General features: G+C 37.8%; 3 protein-coding genes across 3 annotated transcripts in view; 2 read left to right on the forward strand and 1 right to left on the reverse strand.

Annotated features, from left to right (window-relative positions):
- Positions 1–704: 704 nt before the first annotated feature.
- LOC135129748 (chondroadherin-like) lies at positions 705–1,658 on the forward strand. Its single transcript, XM_064056995.1, has one exon. It carries the CDS (start codon positions 705–707, stop codon positions 1,656–1,658), a length of 954 nt encoding a protein of 317 aa, XP_063913065.1.
- A 272-nt stretch (positions 1,659–1,930) lies between these two features.
- Positions 1,931–2,860, forward strand: LOC135129749 (leucine-rich repeat-containing protein 70-like). Its single transcript, XM_064056996.1, has one exon. The coding sequence runs from the start codon at positions 1,931–1,933 to the stop codon at positions 2,858–2,860; it is 930 nt and encodes a 309-aa protein (XP_063913066.1).
- Positions 2,861–2,960: 100 nt separating this feature from the next.
- The window catches only part of LOC135129479 (acid sphingomyelinase-like phosphodiesterase 3b), a 266,257-nt gene continuing 253,238 nt past the window's right edge, over positions 2,961–15,979 (reverse strand). Inside the window, exons 7-9 of the mRNA XM_064056628.1 lie at positions 10,387–10,499; positions 7,787–7,971; positions 2,961–4,298 (exon numbers count right to left, since the gene is read on the reverse strand). Coding sequence (XP_063912698.1) covers positions 4,073–4,298; positions 7,787–7,971; positions 10,387–10,499 — 524 coding nt within the window. The 3' untranslated portion in view covers positions 2,961–4,072. The remainder of the gene's footprint in view (positions 4,299–7,786; positions 7,972–10,386; positions 10,500–15,979) is intronic.

A 15,979-nucleotide genomic window follows, 5' to 3' on the forward strand; every position in this document is an offset into this window, starting at 1 on the left:
TTAATGCAGTGATAACTCACAAGTGTAGGCTCATCAACATCATATTTTACACATTTAAGCAATATTTTGCGGTGATCAACTTGTTAGGGGGGATGAGCAAATACATTTTGACGAAAAATTTACCATGCTTATGATTAACTTTAAAACATCAAAGTTAAATTGCAAAATGTTGTTTTGAAATTTTGATTGTTTAAAAAAAAAAAACTCAACACTACATGTGTCATTTTATACAATTTAAAAACCAATTACTACATTTACAAGGTGTCCATCTAGAGATTGTATCTAAAACTATGTGTCTAGAGTGAATTTATCAAGGAAATTTTTTTCGTTTGAAATTAACGAACTGATATGATGTCGTAGTTCAAGGAGGATTTTCTAGGTCGAGGTTACCACCTTACCCACTGGTTCGTTTTATTACCAGAATGATACAATGTAAGCGTTATTTTCGGAACAACCAAGTAAAGTCAAAGTACAATCTTTCCATGTTAAAAAATGTTTCACTTATTCCACACATCGCTTATCTGTACAGTCATGCACATGCAAATATTGTTTACTAACTGCAGCGGTTATCGAAACGATTAATGCGTTTTAGCGTCCAATCAAAGCTGATAACACTTATCATCCAACAATACCACTGTTGTTTTTCTCTTTTGAATTTTTATATAAATCATCGACAAATTAAGCCACCTCATTCGTAGAACACAATGTTGACGAGTTTATCGTTGTTTTCTCTCACCGCCCTACTCAGTTCTGGTGTTTTATCACAAAACGTAACTTTTCGCGATGTCAAAGTTCAATACCAAACAGAAGATTACGAAGTATTCAATGTTGACATCGATTCAATAGATAGTCTCAAAGACGCACTAGAAACAACAAAAATATCTCGAATCACCGTGCTCGACAAATCCACAATACCCACAATCTACGAGGACTCAATCTCAGATTTCCCACAACTCAAGATCTTGCAACTCCGCCAAAACGGCATCGAGAACATCGAACCAGGGGCGTTCAAAAACGTGCCTCTGTTGGAAGTTTTAAGACTCAACGGGAACAAACTCACAGAGATACGAGAAGGGGTTTTCAGTAACTTGAGTCTGGTGTTTCTCAACTTGGACCACAACTCCATCGAAGTAGTATCGGAGAAAGCGTTCGATCAACTACCGAAACTGGAAGTTTTAGATTTGAGCTACAACAGAATTAGAGATTTTTATCCAGAATGGCTGAAAGATAAAGCTGTTCTCACTTCCGTCATTCTCACTTACAACGAGATCTCGCAGCTACCTGATGGAACTCTTGAGCACTACCACAACGACATCGACTTCAGCAACAACAGAATCCAGAATGTGTCTCAAAACATGTTTGCTTCTGGTGTCAGGAAAGTGGGGCAGTTGTGGTTAAGCGACAACCACATCGAAAAGTGGGAGGAGAGTTTAATCAAAGGTGTCGATATTAAAGTTTTTGATATTTCGAGAAACCAACTAGAGTGTTTAGACGGGGATTTTGAGCACTTCTTTGTGGCCGGGCGGACGAGAATTGACAACAATCCGTGGAACTGTGAGTGTCTTTTGAAAATTGCGAAGTGGGTTTTTGAGAAGAAGGTTCGTGTGAGCATGAGGAGTTCTGTGAGGAGTTGCAACAGCACGGGGGAGTTCCCTTGAAATTTTTAAATTAAGTGTTGACTAATATTGTCTGTATCCCCAATGTATATACTTATCAAAATAAAAACAATTTAAATATTTCCAATATTTTGCAAACAAACTTATCTGTTAATAAATTCGTGTCAACATAGTTTAGAGTAACAACGAATCCACGCAACTTCTAGAATGCCAGCACGTGTTTTCCACTGATTTCAAGGTTATCATGTCACCCAAGCCTGATAAATTTAATATAAAACACAGAAACACGCTGACACAGTTTTCACAAAGTTAAAATGTTCGTCACACTAGTGATTCTCTGTGCTTTTGCAAGTCCAGCGGTGTCACAACTCACCTTTAGAAATGTTATGGTAACTTGTGATAGTGAACAACCATTAGACGACGACATTCCCTTTGGAACCATTGTCACTACCAACAAACTCAAGCCGCACCTTCCAAGCACCGACTGTTTCAAAATTGCTATTCAGTATGCCACCATCCACACTTTATATCAAGATTCTTTATCAGATATCACCAACGCGAATTACCTTTTCCTCGAAAACGACAACATAGAAGAAATAGAACCCGGAGCTTTCAAAAATGTGAAGCTTAAAGAAGCCTTGTCACTACAGTCGAATAATATCAAAGAAATCCGAAGAGGAGTTTTCAACGACGTCCAAGTTCCGGTTTTGATATTAAGTTATAATTTGATAGCGTATATTGATTATCACGCTTTTGATAATATGACGTTGAAGAGTATCCATCTCGACCACAATAAACTGCCACGAATTAATCCTTTCTGGTTTAGGCATACTCCAAAGTTGATTAAACTCAACTTTCAACATAACCTGATCGAGCAAGTTCCTGAGTTTGCTTTCCAAATGGAAAAACTCAACGCACCAAGAATTGATTTAAGTCATAATCAGATAAGAGAAGTCAGCGGTGACGCGTTTGGGAACACGAAAAGACTGGATTTTTTGAGTTTGGCGTTCAATCGGCTTGAGAGTTTGGAACGGAACTGGTTGAAAGGTGTGAAAGTGAACGTTTTGGATATCTCGCATAATAGATTTAGGTGTTTGAGGGACGAATTGGCTGGACCTTTTTCGACGAATTTCATCGACAAGAATCCTTGGAGTTGTGGTTGTTTGCAGGATATGAAGAGCAAGGAGTCGACGGTGTTTGGGAGTATTGTGGCGGACGAAGCGTTTCGGAGGTGCAACATTTAGTAGTTTTGTAGTGACTGAAATGATAATTAATAATTTCATCTTTATTTATCAGATTAGAAATAAAATTTTATAATAAAAAATACAAAACAATTAACACATCAGATTAACAACTACGTACAACAATTAGTTCAAGTATTCACAGTGGCATCGGTATAATTACATTTCTTTTAAAAGCATAAAAATGGTCACAGTATCAAAACATCGTTTCATTAACATACAGTAAGGACAGTTATTATAAGTTTGGGGAACATAAAGTTGTATACGGTACCACGTGACGGGTATGCGCTGTCACGTGATAGAGTATAAGAGGGTGTGCCTTCAAGAACGAGACTGATGATGATGATGATGAGTATTTAAGAAGTACGAAACGCCGGGGCTGCGCAGGCACACCAATGTCGAGTACATATAGTAGGTTTAATAAAATTCATAACAATTATTGAGTCAAGGATATATAATATAGTAGACAGCTATAATAGTGGTGCTATATAATAGCAAATTTTGGTCAGTTTTGTCGCATCCAACAATCCTTACATCGTTATATACATTTTAGAACGTTTAAATGATATAAAAATACATGAAATCGTTTACCTAAATTGTAGTACGTTATCACACAAGAACACATCTTGCAATTTTAATCCTTACACATCCTGGCAGGATTCTCGTAAATATAAACTCTGTTTTGAGAGGGTAACAAGGATTAGTTTTTAAACCACGGAAACACAGATTATTTATGGGGTATTTTTAAAAACGGCGCGGCTTTAGCTTGATTCAAAAACGTTTTTTTAGAGGAGGGTCGCACCGAAAGTTGTCCCTTTAAAAACGTCACATAAAAAGCTTTATATTACAATTTGATGTTAGATGCATTTATACCTTTGCGTTTTATACGTTTTATATATTTACACTGCATCGATATAAAAATATTTTAGATAAATAGTGCATCCGCTCATCCATAAAATTTAATAGTACCAATTCCATAAATTCTAATTTAGTTCAAATTTACATAGTCTTGAGTCCGTTTCAGTAGGCTGGTACAAGAAAAAATCCAAGTAGTTTACGGTGTCTGATTTTTCAATGAGCAAAGGTAGCACCAGAAATCCTCAGCGAAACGGAATGTTACCAATTTTTACTAAAAGAGACTCAAAAACAGGTTGCACAGCTTTACGATAATTTTTACACTTTTATTTACTTAATCGCCTATGTTTAACGAGTCTATCACACTTTGATGATCACAAGAATTGAAATGAGTACGATTAGAGACAGGTTGGGGACTGGAACCAAAAAGGAAGAAGAAGCGAGAGCACTTGCTGCAGTCTTCAAACAGTGTGCGAATTCTTCGTAATCCACACGCGTTATAGCACAGTAGTGGTTGTGCGCACAGTTGGCATCGCAGCTCTGGTGGGGGTTGCTGTAGAGTTTGACAGAATTTGCTGTGTAGTATCTGGAAGTAAAAAAAAATGCAGCACAAAATTGAGGAAAATATTGTGGAACGCAGCCAGTCTAGCAGGGCGAGCGGAGCTCGCGACACGTTTTATAATACGAATTTTTAATGCAGTGTTAATTAATAGCCCCCACTTAAGACACATGTCTCAGAGTCAGTGTAAAGTAGCGGTGCCCCACCTGGGCACTGAGAGCGTGCTCAGGTGGGGAGCCTTTGGCGAAATCCTGGCTGTTGACCGATCGGTGGTGGCGGTGGTGGCAACCGAAAGCAACAGAGAATACGTTTACTGGTTTAAGTTGGAACCATTTATCGGAGACACCAAATTATAGATCTTTAAAATGTCTGGTAAAATACTCACATCGGTTTAGTGATTACTGAATATTAATAAAATTTTATTTATTTACCTCATCCAAAAACTGATGACGTCATTTCACAATTTTGTCGACGAATTCTGGCTTAGAATGTGTCAAAAATGGATAACAAAATTTTACGATTTATCTTGGAAAGTAGGTAGGTGACAAACTGGTTTGAAACCTTGATAATTCGGTTGACTATAATAATAAACTTTGGTAAATATTTTGACAGATGTGGATACAAATTTTTATTTTTCTACATGTTCTTGCGTAATCGTGCTGTTGAAAGAAAACTATGTGAATTATATTATTAAGTCCGTCTTATACCCGTCTCAATCATGCTTCAAGTAAATTACAAGCCCCACCCACCCGTCCTAATCTTAGTTGTGATGAATTCTTCATTCGTCGCTAGAGCGAGGGGCGCAGCAAAATTGTAAAATGGATTTTTCTTTACAAAAATACATATTGTGAGTAACTTGAAGTGAAATGAAGACTACGTATATTAGAAAAAGAACTCAAAATATAAACCCCGCCCACCCGCCCCCATCTCAATGATGATGATTTATTTTTTGTTTGTCAGGCCAACGGGCGAAGCTTAACTGCAAAATCGATTATTTCCCGACAAAAATTGACCATTTTAAACGTGTTTTAAGGATCGTGTTATTGAAAAAAAACTATTATTATGTTAGCGAAAAAAAATCCCACCCACCGCAACTCAATTATGATGAAGTTTCCATTCGTCGCCAGACCGAGGGGAGGAGCTTAATTGTTAAGGTTTCACCTCTTTAAAGATACAGTTGGGGGCTCCAAGAAGGTTTCGTCTCTTTAAAAATAAAACATTTGGAAATCTCGAGAAGGTCTAACATTCTTAAAAAAACAGTTGGGGTACTTGAGAAGGTTTCACTTTCTTGAAAAAAAGGCATTTGGGACCCCCGTGAAGGTTTCATATATGTAGAAAACAGATTTGGGCCCCCGAGAAGGTACACATTCTTCCTCCTTAAAAAGAGCCTTTGAGAAGGTTTAACCTTCCTAAAAATACAGTTGGAGCCCCCGAGAAGTTTTCACATTCTTCCTTTTTAAAATAAAGGGCCCTTGAAAAAGTTTCACCTTCTTAAAAACACAGCTGAGGGCCCTTGAGAAGGTTTCACATTTTTCCTCCTAAAAAAAGAGACCCTGAGAAGGCTTCATCTTCTTAAAAATACAATTGGAGCCCCCGAGAAGGTTTGACCTCGTTAAAAATAAAACATTTTGGACCCCTGAGCAAGTTTCACATTATTCCTCCTTGAAAGGATATCCCCTGAGAAGGTTTCACCTCCTTAAAGATACAGTTGGGGGCCCCAAGAAGGTTTAGTCTCTCAAAAAATAAAACATTTGAAACCCCCGAGAAGGTTTCACATTCTTAAAAAAACAGTTGCGGTACTTGAGAAGGTTTCACTTTCTTGAAAAAAAAGACATTTGGGACCCCCGTTAAGGTTTCATATATGTAGAAAACAGATTTGGTTCCCTGAGGAGGTACACAATTTTCCTCCTTAAAAAGGAGCCTTTGAGAAGGTTTAACCTTTCTAAAAATACTGTTGAAGCCCCCGAGAAGGTTTCACATTCTTCCTTCTTAAAATAAAGAGTCCTTGAAAAAGTCTCACCTTCTTAAAAACACAGCTGAGGGCCTTTGAGAAGGTTTCACATTTTTCCTCCTTAAAAAAAGAGACCCTGAGAAGGCTTCATCTTCTTAAAAGTACAATTGGAACCCCCGAGAAGGTTTCGCCTCGTTTCTCATTATTCCTCCTTGAAAAAATATCCCTTGAGAAGGTTTCAGCTCCTTAAAGATACAGTTGGGGCCCCAAGAAGGTTTCGTCTCTTTAAAAATAAAACATTTGGAACTCCCGTGAAGGTTTCACATTCTTAAAAAAACAGTTGGGGTACTTGAGAAGGTTTCACTTTCTTGAAAAAAATGCATTTGGGACCCCCGTGAAGGTTTCATCTATGTAGAAAACAGACTTGGGTCCCCGAGAAGGTACACATTCTTCCTCCTTAAAAACAGAGCCTCTGAGAAGGTTGTATACAGGGTGTTTTTTAAATGGAACACCTCTATTCTCTTAGAGAGTATGTCATTCGCTAATAAACTATCTGCCAAAATCAGCCTTATCTTAGCAAGTACTAGCCCCGCCCACCCACCCTGTTCTCATTGTAACGACAAATTTTATTTTTGTTCAGCCTAAGATGCATCTTTCATTGAAGGAAAATAAAACTAGTCACTGAAATAGAGGCGGGGTGGGTGGGCGGGGTTAAATATACGTTCTTCCCTACCTCCATTTCAGTGATTCATTTAGTCTAGTCCGATTGAAAAGTGGATCTCAATTGAAAAGAGATAAAATCGTTAGAATGGGCGGAGCAAATATCTGCTAAGATAAGACTGATTTTGGTAAATGACATATCTTCCAAGAAAAAAAGGGTGGGTGGGTAGGGCTAAAACTTGCTAAGCTAGGAATGAACAATATTAAGAGTAGTCACTGGAACGAAGAAGGGGTGGGTGGGCGGGGCTACTGCTTGCTCATCAAACCAAAAATCAAAATTTAGCTCCGTCCACCTTCTTTCTCCATTTCACTGACTTGTTTTATTTAGTTTATAATAGAAATTGAAAAATAACAGTATAGTATTCCCAGTTTTCTGGGAAAATGGAGTGAGTCAATCACAAGTAAAACTTCATCATATTTTGCACATTTTGGGTAGAATTTATTCGGCAAAATTTTGAGATAACGTCGTCAATTTTGGGAGGGGGGATAAGTAAATATATTTTGAGTAAACATTTATCATGCTTTTCAAAATGTTGTTTAATAATTTGGACGTTTCGGGTAAAAACTCAATACGGAATTATAAACTACATACAATTTAAAACCCGTTTAGTATGTACAATTTTGAAGTGACGTCATTACATTATTGGTGGGGATGACTAGAGAAATTTTAAAAATCGGGACGGCAGACGGACAGACAGACAGACGGAAACCAGAATGAAGTGTGTCACGCACCCCGCTCGCTCAGTTACACCCTTCGAGTAGTTTCTGAAAGACCTGGAAATCAGAGCAAACTTCAAGCGGAAGTTCCGTTCCAAAGCATAAAGAAGCATTGATGGCGTTTTACCTGTCAAAGAATGTGTTGTGGTTCACCGCCGTCAATTTGTCCGCCAGCTGGTGCAAAGTGTTTGGTGTTATCTCGCTTATCCCATAATACGAGCTAAAAGTGTATTCTATCGACCAGTTCGCTTCACCTTTGGATTTCGAATTGGCTTGAGACAGGTCCAGATAGTACTGAGTGTAGTCCAATACCTGGAATGCAGCCAAATTTAATTAATGCAAAGTGAAATTCAATTCGGTAACAGTCAAAGCCACAAACAAAGCGGATCGTCGTCGCTCCTCCATTACGTACAAAATAAAAGTAGAACGAAGAAAAATCGCAGCTATTTATTTTTTCACAGATAATGATCGCAGAAGCGCACTAATGGCGGACGTCGGATGAATTTTATCACTTTTGATGACTCGTCGGCAGTTTATTTTATAGATGATACTGAAATGTCGGTTATTAATAACAACGTCGTGGAGCAAATTCTCCCAACATAAAAAATGTATACCGGTAACAACCGTGACGTCATCCGCGAAAAACGAGCTCGCGTTGTGTTCATGAAAAATGCATCTTCTGCTCCGATTGGGTTTTATTATCATCCGTCGATAACCGGAAGTCCGGCGGCGGCTAAATAGAGCGTACCCCGGAAGCGAAAAATCCAAAACTATTTCATCTTGAATAATAGAAACGACGAAGGAATTTTACAAGTGTCGTCGCTGCGTCTACAATCGATATAAACGACGGAATTTCGGAGATCATGCATTATGCAGACGACGGCAGACGCAAAAAGCGCTCTTTTTTCCCTTTTGGATTATTTCCTGCATATTCGACAGGGCACTATTTTATTACGGCCTGATGTTGCTTGATAGGTCGGTACGGCAAAGGTCTGACTTGATGTTTTACGAGGTATGACTTTATTTAGAAGCACTAAAATCTATCCCGTTCCCGAGACACTTTTTTACGCGTTTTAAGCCATAAAACAAGAACTAAACTTGTGTTTTCTATAACACTATCGATAAGGGTTTGCTCTGTTCACTTATCATGCCAAAGTTACGGGCAATTTTCTTATTGATCCGTGGAATACCTTGGGGCTATAAATGCCAGACATCTGAAGACGATGGAATTCTCACGTATTTTATGCTTTTTTAAACTCATTCGCTGGAGGTTAGGAAATTGCACGTTTTAAACCTGTGTAATCTTTCGTTCGGTATTGACACGAAGCGCTAGATACACTTCATCATTTAAAATTCGTTCATTTTTTAACCGAATTTTAAATTTATTTTTGTTTCATGTCAGTTCCAGATTACTCAATACAAAAATCCAATTATCTTACTACATTTGTCTCCAATGATATATCAGAGATCAAATAACTTCGCAAATTTCCAATGAAAAGAGTCAATTTTGTGCTCCAATTTCTCCGAAAACAACCGTCGATAGAGTTAATACGGCGTACACATCGGCGCCAAGAAAACAGCCCAGAATGAGTCTTCCGCTGCAAGACAAGTCCGTAAAACATTTTTAAATCCAATTTACGAACTCCAACTTTCCTCATAAAACCGTAACTTTACATTTTACACACTTTAATTCACGCTTGTATAAAATAATGTGGAACTACTGTCGTGCCCTTATCTAGAGCCATAAAACTTTGACAATGCCTCGTAAACAGCAACTAAAATATAATGTTTTAAAAGTGCACGCCGGACCGATCACGGACATTTTAATTAAAGCTCCGAGAAAATTTTACGTGCAATAAAACGGATGAAGAATTACAACTTGAAGCTCGGCGGACAATAAACATGACCGAGAATCCTACGGGGGAGAGGGGATAAAATAATCATTACTGTATTGTTATTATACACAATTTTATCGAATTAGGTCGGCGATTAGTGTGTCGTTTTTCAAAACTGGGGTGTGACCTTAATGTTTGTGTGTAGCAATTTTTGTGGATTCTTTGGGCGCTTTCACCTTTTTAATAACGCAGCAGCAGATGATCCATCCGCCGATGGCGAAGCGGATATGCCCGTAAGACCCCGACCTTTTTATGGATTATTCATAAAAGTTGGTAAAGAACTGGTTTAACAAAGAATCGCGCCGATAAACTTTCTTGTTAAAAATGAAAATTCTAGAAACGCGAGAAAACTTCGTTCCGAACCTTCAATATTTAATTTCCAGCTAGGGCTTTGTCGACTTTAAAAGTACATGCAGTTCAAATATCAGTCGTAACGAATACAAGAGAGTAGTTAATTAAAGCGTATTATAGAGACGACGTATTTCCCTTTCTAATTTCCTTCCACACCGATGTACGTACAACACAACACAAGGGGTGTATGTTTAAAATATTCAGACCGTTGTGCTACTTTAAGGCTAATTCTATTCATCTCGCGGCATAATTGAGGTACTATCTTTAGTGTATGTGCCGGCCATTATGCAAATACACATTTAGATAAAGTACTTGGTTCTTAATTTTGAATAATGGAGGCACCTGTGTCCTCGGCATGATAATGTATGAATATTTCATGTTTTTTCGGCGTCCCTGCTTCGTCCGGGGCTTCACAGGATAACGTCGTCAAATCTAATTAAGATTTGCAGCAGCCTCAGATTGAGATTGTGGACGGAATTACCTGGCCCGTGTCTTTGTCGAATTTGTATATCCTTAAGCCGGGGTTGTTGGCCCCTTCTGAAGACCTCTTCGGCGTAATGGACGGGGCGAGGAGGGCCCAGGACACCGGCCGCCCTGCAAAATAATCACAATAAATATAATCAATAACCATTTAGACCCCCATTCCTTCTTTGTAAATTTATTCTCGTCTAGTATCTTTGTTTTAATATTTTTTCTTTACAAATACTAAAAGTTAGTTCCACACCGTAATGAATCTAGAGACCGTTCCGTTATAACCGCCCCCTTCTTTCCGTGTACCGTCTCCGTTTGATCCCCGTTTCAGCTTCGCCGCCTCCCCAGGATCCGAAGCAGTTCCGACCAGAGAATATTTGTCGAAAGTTCAGTTCTAGATATAGAAATTGAAATTCTTGGTGGGCTAGAATTATTTTTTTTCTAAAACGCGAAAGAATCGCGGGTCCCCTAGTACTTTCGTACAGATAAGTTTTAGAATCTCTTGATCCCCTAGTTTTATATCTTTGTAAAACGCGAAAGAATCTCAAGGTTTCCTAGTATATTTTTATAGCTTTATGGACAAGCTTGAAGAATCTCGGGATTCCCAAGTGTCTTTTTTTTAGAGAAGTTGAAAGAATCTGGAGATCCTCTAATGTCTTTTTTTGAAAGAAGATTTAAGATCTCGGGGTTCAATAGTATTATTTTTTTCTAAAACGCGAAGCAATCTAGGGATCCTCTGGTGTACCCAAGTATTTTTTTTGGGAAGGTTGAAATAATCTCGGGGTCTCCTAGTGCTTTTTTCTAAAAGAAGCTTTACGAATCTCTTAATCCCCTAGAATTATTTTTCTTTCTAAAACGCGAAAGAAACTCGGGGTCTCGTAGTGTTTTTTATGGACAAGCTTTAAGAATCTCGGGATACCCAAGTGTCTCTTATTTGGGGAATTTGAAAAAATTTCGGAGTACCCTATTGTGTTTTTTTCTGAAGTTAGAATTTATTGGTCCTCTAGTACTATTTGTTTCTAAAATGCGAAAGAATCTCTGTATTCCCTAGTGTTTTTTTCTAATAGAAGCTTCTAGAATCTTTTGTTTCCCTAGTATTATTTTTTCTAAAATGCGAAAGAATCTCGGGTCCCCTAGTGCCTTTTTTTAAATGCGAAAGAATTATTTTTTTTCTAAAACGCGAAACAATCTAGGGATCTTCTGGTGTTTTTTATGGATAAGCTTTAAGAATCTCGGGGTTCCGTAGTGTTTTTTTCTAAAAGAAGCTTTGAGAATCTCTTGGTCCCCTAGAATTTTTTTTTTCTAAAACGCGAAAGAATCACAGGTACCTTAGTACTTTCGTACAGATAAGTTTTAGAATCTCTTGGTTCCCTAGTTTTATATCTTTCTAAAACGCGAAAGAATCTCGAGATTTCCTAGTGTATTTTTATAGTTTTATGGACAAGATTTAAGATCTCGGGGTTCAATAGTATTATTGTTTTCTAAAATACGAAGCAATCTAGTGATCCTCTGGTGTATCCAAGTAATTTTTTTTTTGGGGAGGTTGCAATAATCTCGGGGTCCCTTAGTGTTTTTTTTAAAGTAAGCCTTTAGAATCTGTTAATCTCTTGGTCCTCTAGTATTATTTGTTTCTAAAATACGAAAGAACTCGGGGTACCCTAGTACTATTTTCTAAAAGAAACTTTAAGAATCTCTTAATCCCCTAGAATTATTTTTCTTTCTAAAACCGGAAAGAAACTCGGAGTCTCCTAGTGTTTTTTATGGACAAGTTTTAAGAATCTCGAGATCCCCAAGTGTCTCTTTTTGGGGAATTTGAAAGAATTTCGGGGTCCCCTAGTGTGTTTTTTCTGAAGTTAGAATCTATTGGTCCTCTAGTGTTATTTGTTTCTAAAATGCGAAAGAATCTCTGTGTTCCCTAGTGTTTTTTTCTAATAGAAGCTTCTAGAATCTTTTGTTTCCCTAGTATTATTTGTTCTAAAATGCCAAAGAATCTCGGGTCCCTAAGTGTCTTTTTTGTAGGAACATTGAAAAAATTTTGGGGTCTCTTGGTGCCTTTTTTTAAATGCGAAAGAATTATTTTTTTTTTCTAAAACGGGAAACAATCTAGGGATCCTCTGGTGTTTTTTTCTAAAAGAAGCTTTGAGAATCTCTTGGTCCCCTAGAATTATTTTTTTTCTAAAACGCGAAAGAATCTCGAGGTCCCCAAATGTTTTTTCTAAAAGAATCGTTAAGAATTTGGCGGTCCCCTAAAATAATGTTTTTCTAAAACGCGAAAGAATCTCGGGTCCCCTAGTACTTTCGTACAGATAAGCATTAAGAATCACTTGGTCCCCTAGTTTTATTTTTTCAAAAAAGGCTAAAGAATCTCGAGGTCTCCTAATGTTTTTTTCTAAAAGAAGCGTTAAGAATTTTAATGTTTTTTTAGGGACAAGCTTTAAGAACCTTTGGGATCCGAAATTATGTTTTTTCTAGTGAAGTTGAAAGAATCTCTGGATCTCCTAGTGTTTTTTTTAAGAAAGCCTTTAGAATCTCTTAATCTCTTGGTCTTCTATTATTATTTGTTTATAAAATGCGAAAGAATGTTAGGGTAACTTGGTCCTTTTTTTCTAAAAGAAGCTTTAAGAATCTCTTGGTACCCTAGATTTTTTTTTCTGAAGAAGCGTTTAGAATATTTTGGTTCCCTAGTATTATTTTTTCTAAAATGTGAAAGAATCTCGGGGTCCCCTTGTGTTTTTTTCTAAAAGAATCTTTTAGAATATCTCGGCTCCCTAGTATTATTTTTTCTAAAATGTGAAAGAATTTCGGGTCCCCAAATGTCTCTTTTTTAGGGAAGTTGAAAGAATCTCGGGGTCCCCTAGTGTTTTTTTCAGGAGGTCTTTAGAATCTCTTAATCTCTTGGTCTTCTAGTATTATTTGTTTATAAAATGTGAAAGAATCTCATGGTACCTTGGTCCTTTTTTTCTAAAAGAAGATTTAAAAGTCTCTTGGTACCCTAGAATGATTTCTTTTCTAAAATGCGAAAGAATCTCGGGGACCCCTAGTGTTTTTTTTCCTAAAAGAAGCTTTTAGAATCTCTTGGTTCGTTAGTATTATGTTTTCTAAAATGCGAAAGAATCTTGGGTTTCCAAGTGTCTTTTTTGTAGGGACATTGAAAGAATCTTGGGGTTCCCTAGTGTTTTTTTTTTTCGAGAAGGAGAAAGAATCTTGTAGTCTACTACTACTTTTTTTAAGCGAAAGAATCTCAGGATCCCCTAATGTTTTTTTTAAAAGAAGCTTTGAGAATCTCGGGGTCCCTTAGTGTTTTTTTTCTAAAATAAGCTTTTAAAACCTATTGATTCCCTAGTAGTTATTATCTGTTTCTAAAATGCGAAAAAATCTAGGGGACCCCTAGTGTTTTTTTCTAAAAGAAGCTTTTAGAATCTCCTGGTTCCCTAGTATTATCTTTTCTAAAATGCGAAAGAATGTCGGGGTTCCCCGGTGTTTTTTTTATGTGGATAAGTTTTAAGAATCTCGGTATGTCCAAATGTCTTTTTTTTGAGAATTGCAAAGAATCTCGTGATCCCTTAGGGTGGCATTAAATAAGTGCACACTGTATTGGCCTGTCACCGATGACATCATCAATTTTGAGGTAAGCGTTGCAAATGATGGTCCAACAATGTTAATTTCATGTTTTCTCGACTTGTCAGCGTTTGTTTTAAATGAAAATATAGGTCTCACATTTTCAATTGTCCGTCGTTAGTGTTTGCATTAAATTGATAATTTCCGAAACTACTGGACCGATTATTGTGAAATTTTTCTGTATCATCAACATATGGTGTAAATAATAAAATGCTAACCATAATTCGTCTGTTTGTAATGAAGTAAGGTAAATGTGATTAATTTAATCGTGCTTCAAAGTAAATTTTTTATTGACGCAAGACCGGGGACATTTATCTGATAACAGGCTAGCGCCCCTAGAAGGTCAAATTAATCCATTCCACTTCACTGAAGCGAAGTTGGCGCCTTTTATGCCTTCAAACCAGCAGGCTTTTCATTTGCGGTCTATCAGAAAATTGGCGCTTGCTCCACCTGTCTGAGCACTTTGTGACAAAGTGGCGATTTAAAACTGATGAAACCAGCAATAGTGACTGCTTAAATAAAACTTTAGTTTGCGATTTTTTTCAGTAAGTGCCAGTGTTCGAGTACAAAGCGTGTTCCTGTCATAATTTAAGGACTTCATCCTGTGGGAATGCTTTCTTTTTGTCCGCTCCCACGTCGAACCCAGGTTCCAACAGCAACTGTCGGTAGTAAGAAATCGACGTCTAAGTGATATCCGATTCCCCTTCTTACTTACAAACCAGCACAAAAAGAACATTTTAAGAAAGAAATTGGATCAGTTTTCCTGAGGCGTCAAGTTGCATTCCAATCTTATTTCCAAACAGCTTTCCAAGCCAGCACTTTTCTCCCACCATAACACAGAATCCACTTCTCCTCGTTAGCTCCTTTTCAAGAATAGCCACCAAGCAAGTTCATCATAGTCCCTAATCAAATGATTTTCGACTCGAGAGACTCACTCATTTGTAACTCTTAATGGAGTGTCACATTTGCGAAAACTTGCAGTTGCTCATTAACTCCAGCCGTCTGGAATTTTTGACAAATTATCCGTGGAAATTAATTAAACGCTTGATAGAGCTGCAGCCGTTTCGTCCAGAAAACAAAAGAATAAATATCTTTCGTCGTCTTATTTGACATGACTCGGCGATGAAAAGTTGGAATGAAGTGAAAAGTTCTACCGGAAATAAAAAGTTTTCAATCGCTTTATAACGCCTGTCGATACTTCAGGGACCGGAAACGGCATAAATTTGTCCCGGAATGTAGCAGGGCTAAAGATTCCATCAATCAACGGAATGACGTCCCGGAAACCTTATCGATGGAAGAACAAACTTAGAAACGATACGGTAATTGTTAGGGAGGAAACCGGAGCATGCCTCGATGGACAAACCGCTGGTGCGCACCGCCGACTCCCTAAACGTTTTAAAAATCACCCACCGAAAAATCTCGGTTAATAACGGACTTTTTCTTTTTAATCGTGACAGTTTTTTGCGTCCGCTCGATCGAATAACTTTCGAACTTGAATTACCGCTTTTGGGAATTATTAAGATGGAGGACATGATCGACGATCGACGGAACAAACGAATAACGCTCATGGCTTGTTTTGCTTTTAAAATAGATCGTCCTGTACTCCTCCCAGCTGCAGCCCGGTTAAATTACTCGCATTTTCCGCGGCCTCCAGCCATTTACTTTGGCATTTATTTACTAGAGATTCATATCCGAGGATTGATTGGTTTTCGACTGCGCCATGTAGTGGGATTTCGAAACCAAACACGCTGGTCGCTTTTCCGGTTTGATAATTCTCGAAATCATCTCGAGTGCATTAAATATGGTGCGGTTGCACGGAGCCGTGTTTTGGCAGAACACGTAGGGCTAGCCTCGTGAATTACCACTAACAAGTTACGAGCTTCCTAGTCTTAATCTGTAAGCAGGAGGGCTGTGTATTGCGAACATCGTTTGCACAGTCCAAACAGCATTAATGTGTACTTAACTAGATCCTTAAGACCAACTAA

This window comes from Zophobas morio, unplaced genomic scaffold, assembly GCF_036711695.1.
Source record: "Zophobas morio isolate AGI-343-1 ecotype UQ-CSIRO unplaced genomic scaffold, CSIRO_AGI_Zmor_V1 ptg000016l, whole genome shotgun sequence".
Taxonomy (NCBI): domain Eukaryota; kingdom Metazoa; phylum Arthropoda; class Insecta; order Coleoptera; family Tenebrionidae; genus Zophobas; species Zophobas morio.

Coding starts and splice junctions, on each gene's coding strand:
- LOC135129748 (XM_064056995.1), top strand. CDS start 705: ATGTTGACGAGTTTATCGTTGTTTTCTCTCACCGCCCTACTCAGTTCT.
- LOC135129749 (XM_064056996.1), top strand. CDS start 1,931: ATGTTCGTCACACTAGTGATTCTCTGTGCTTTTGCAAGTCCAGCGGTG.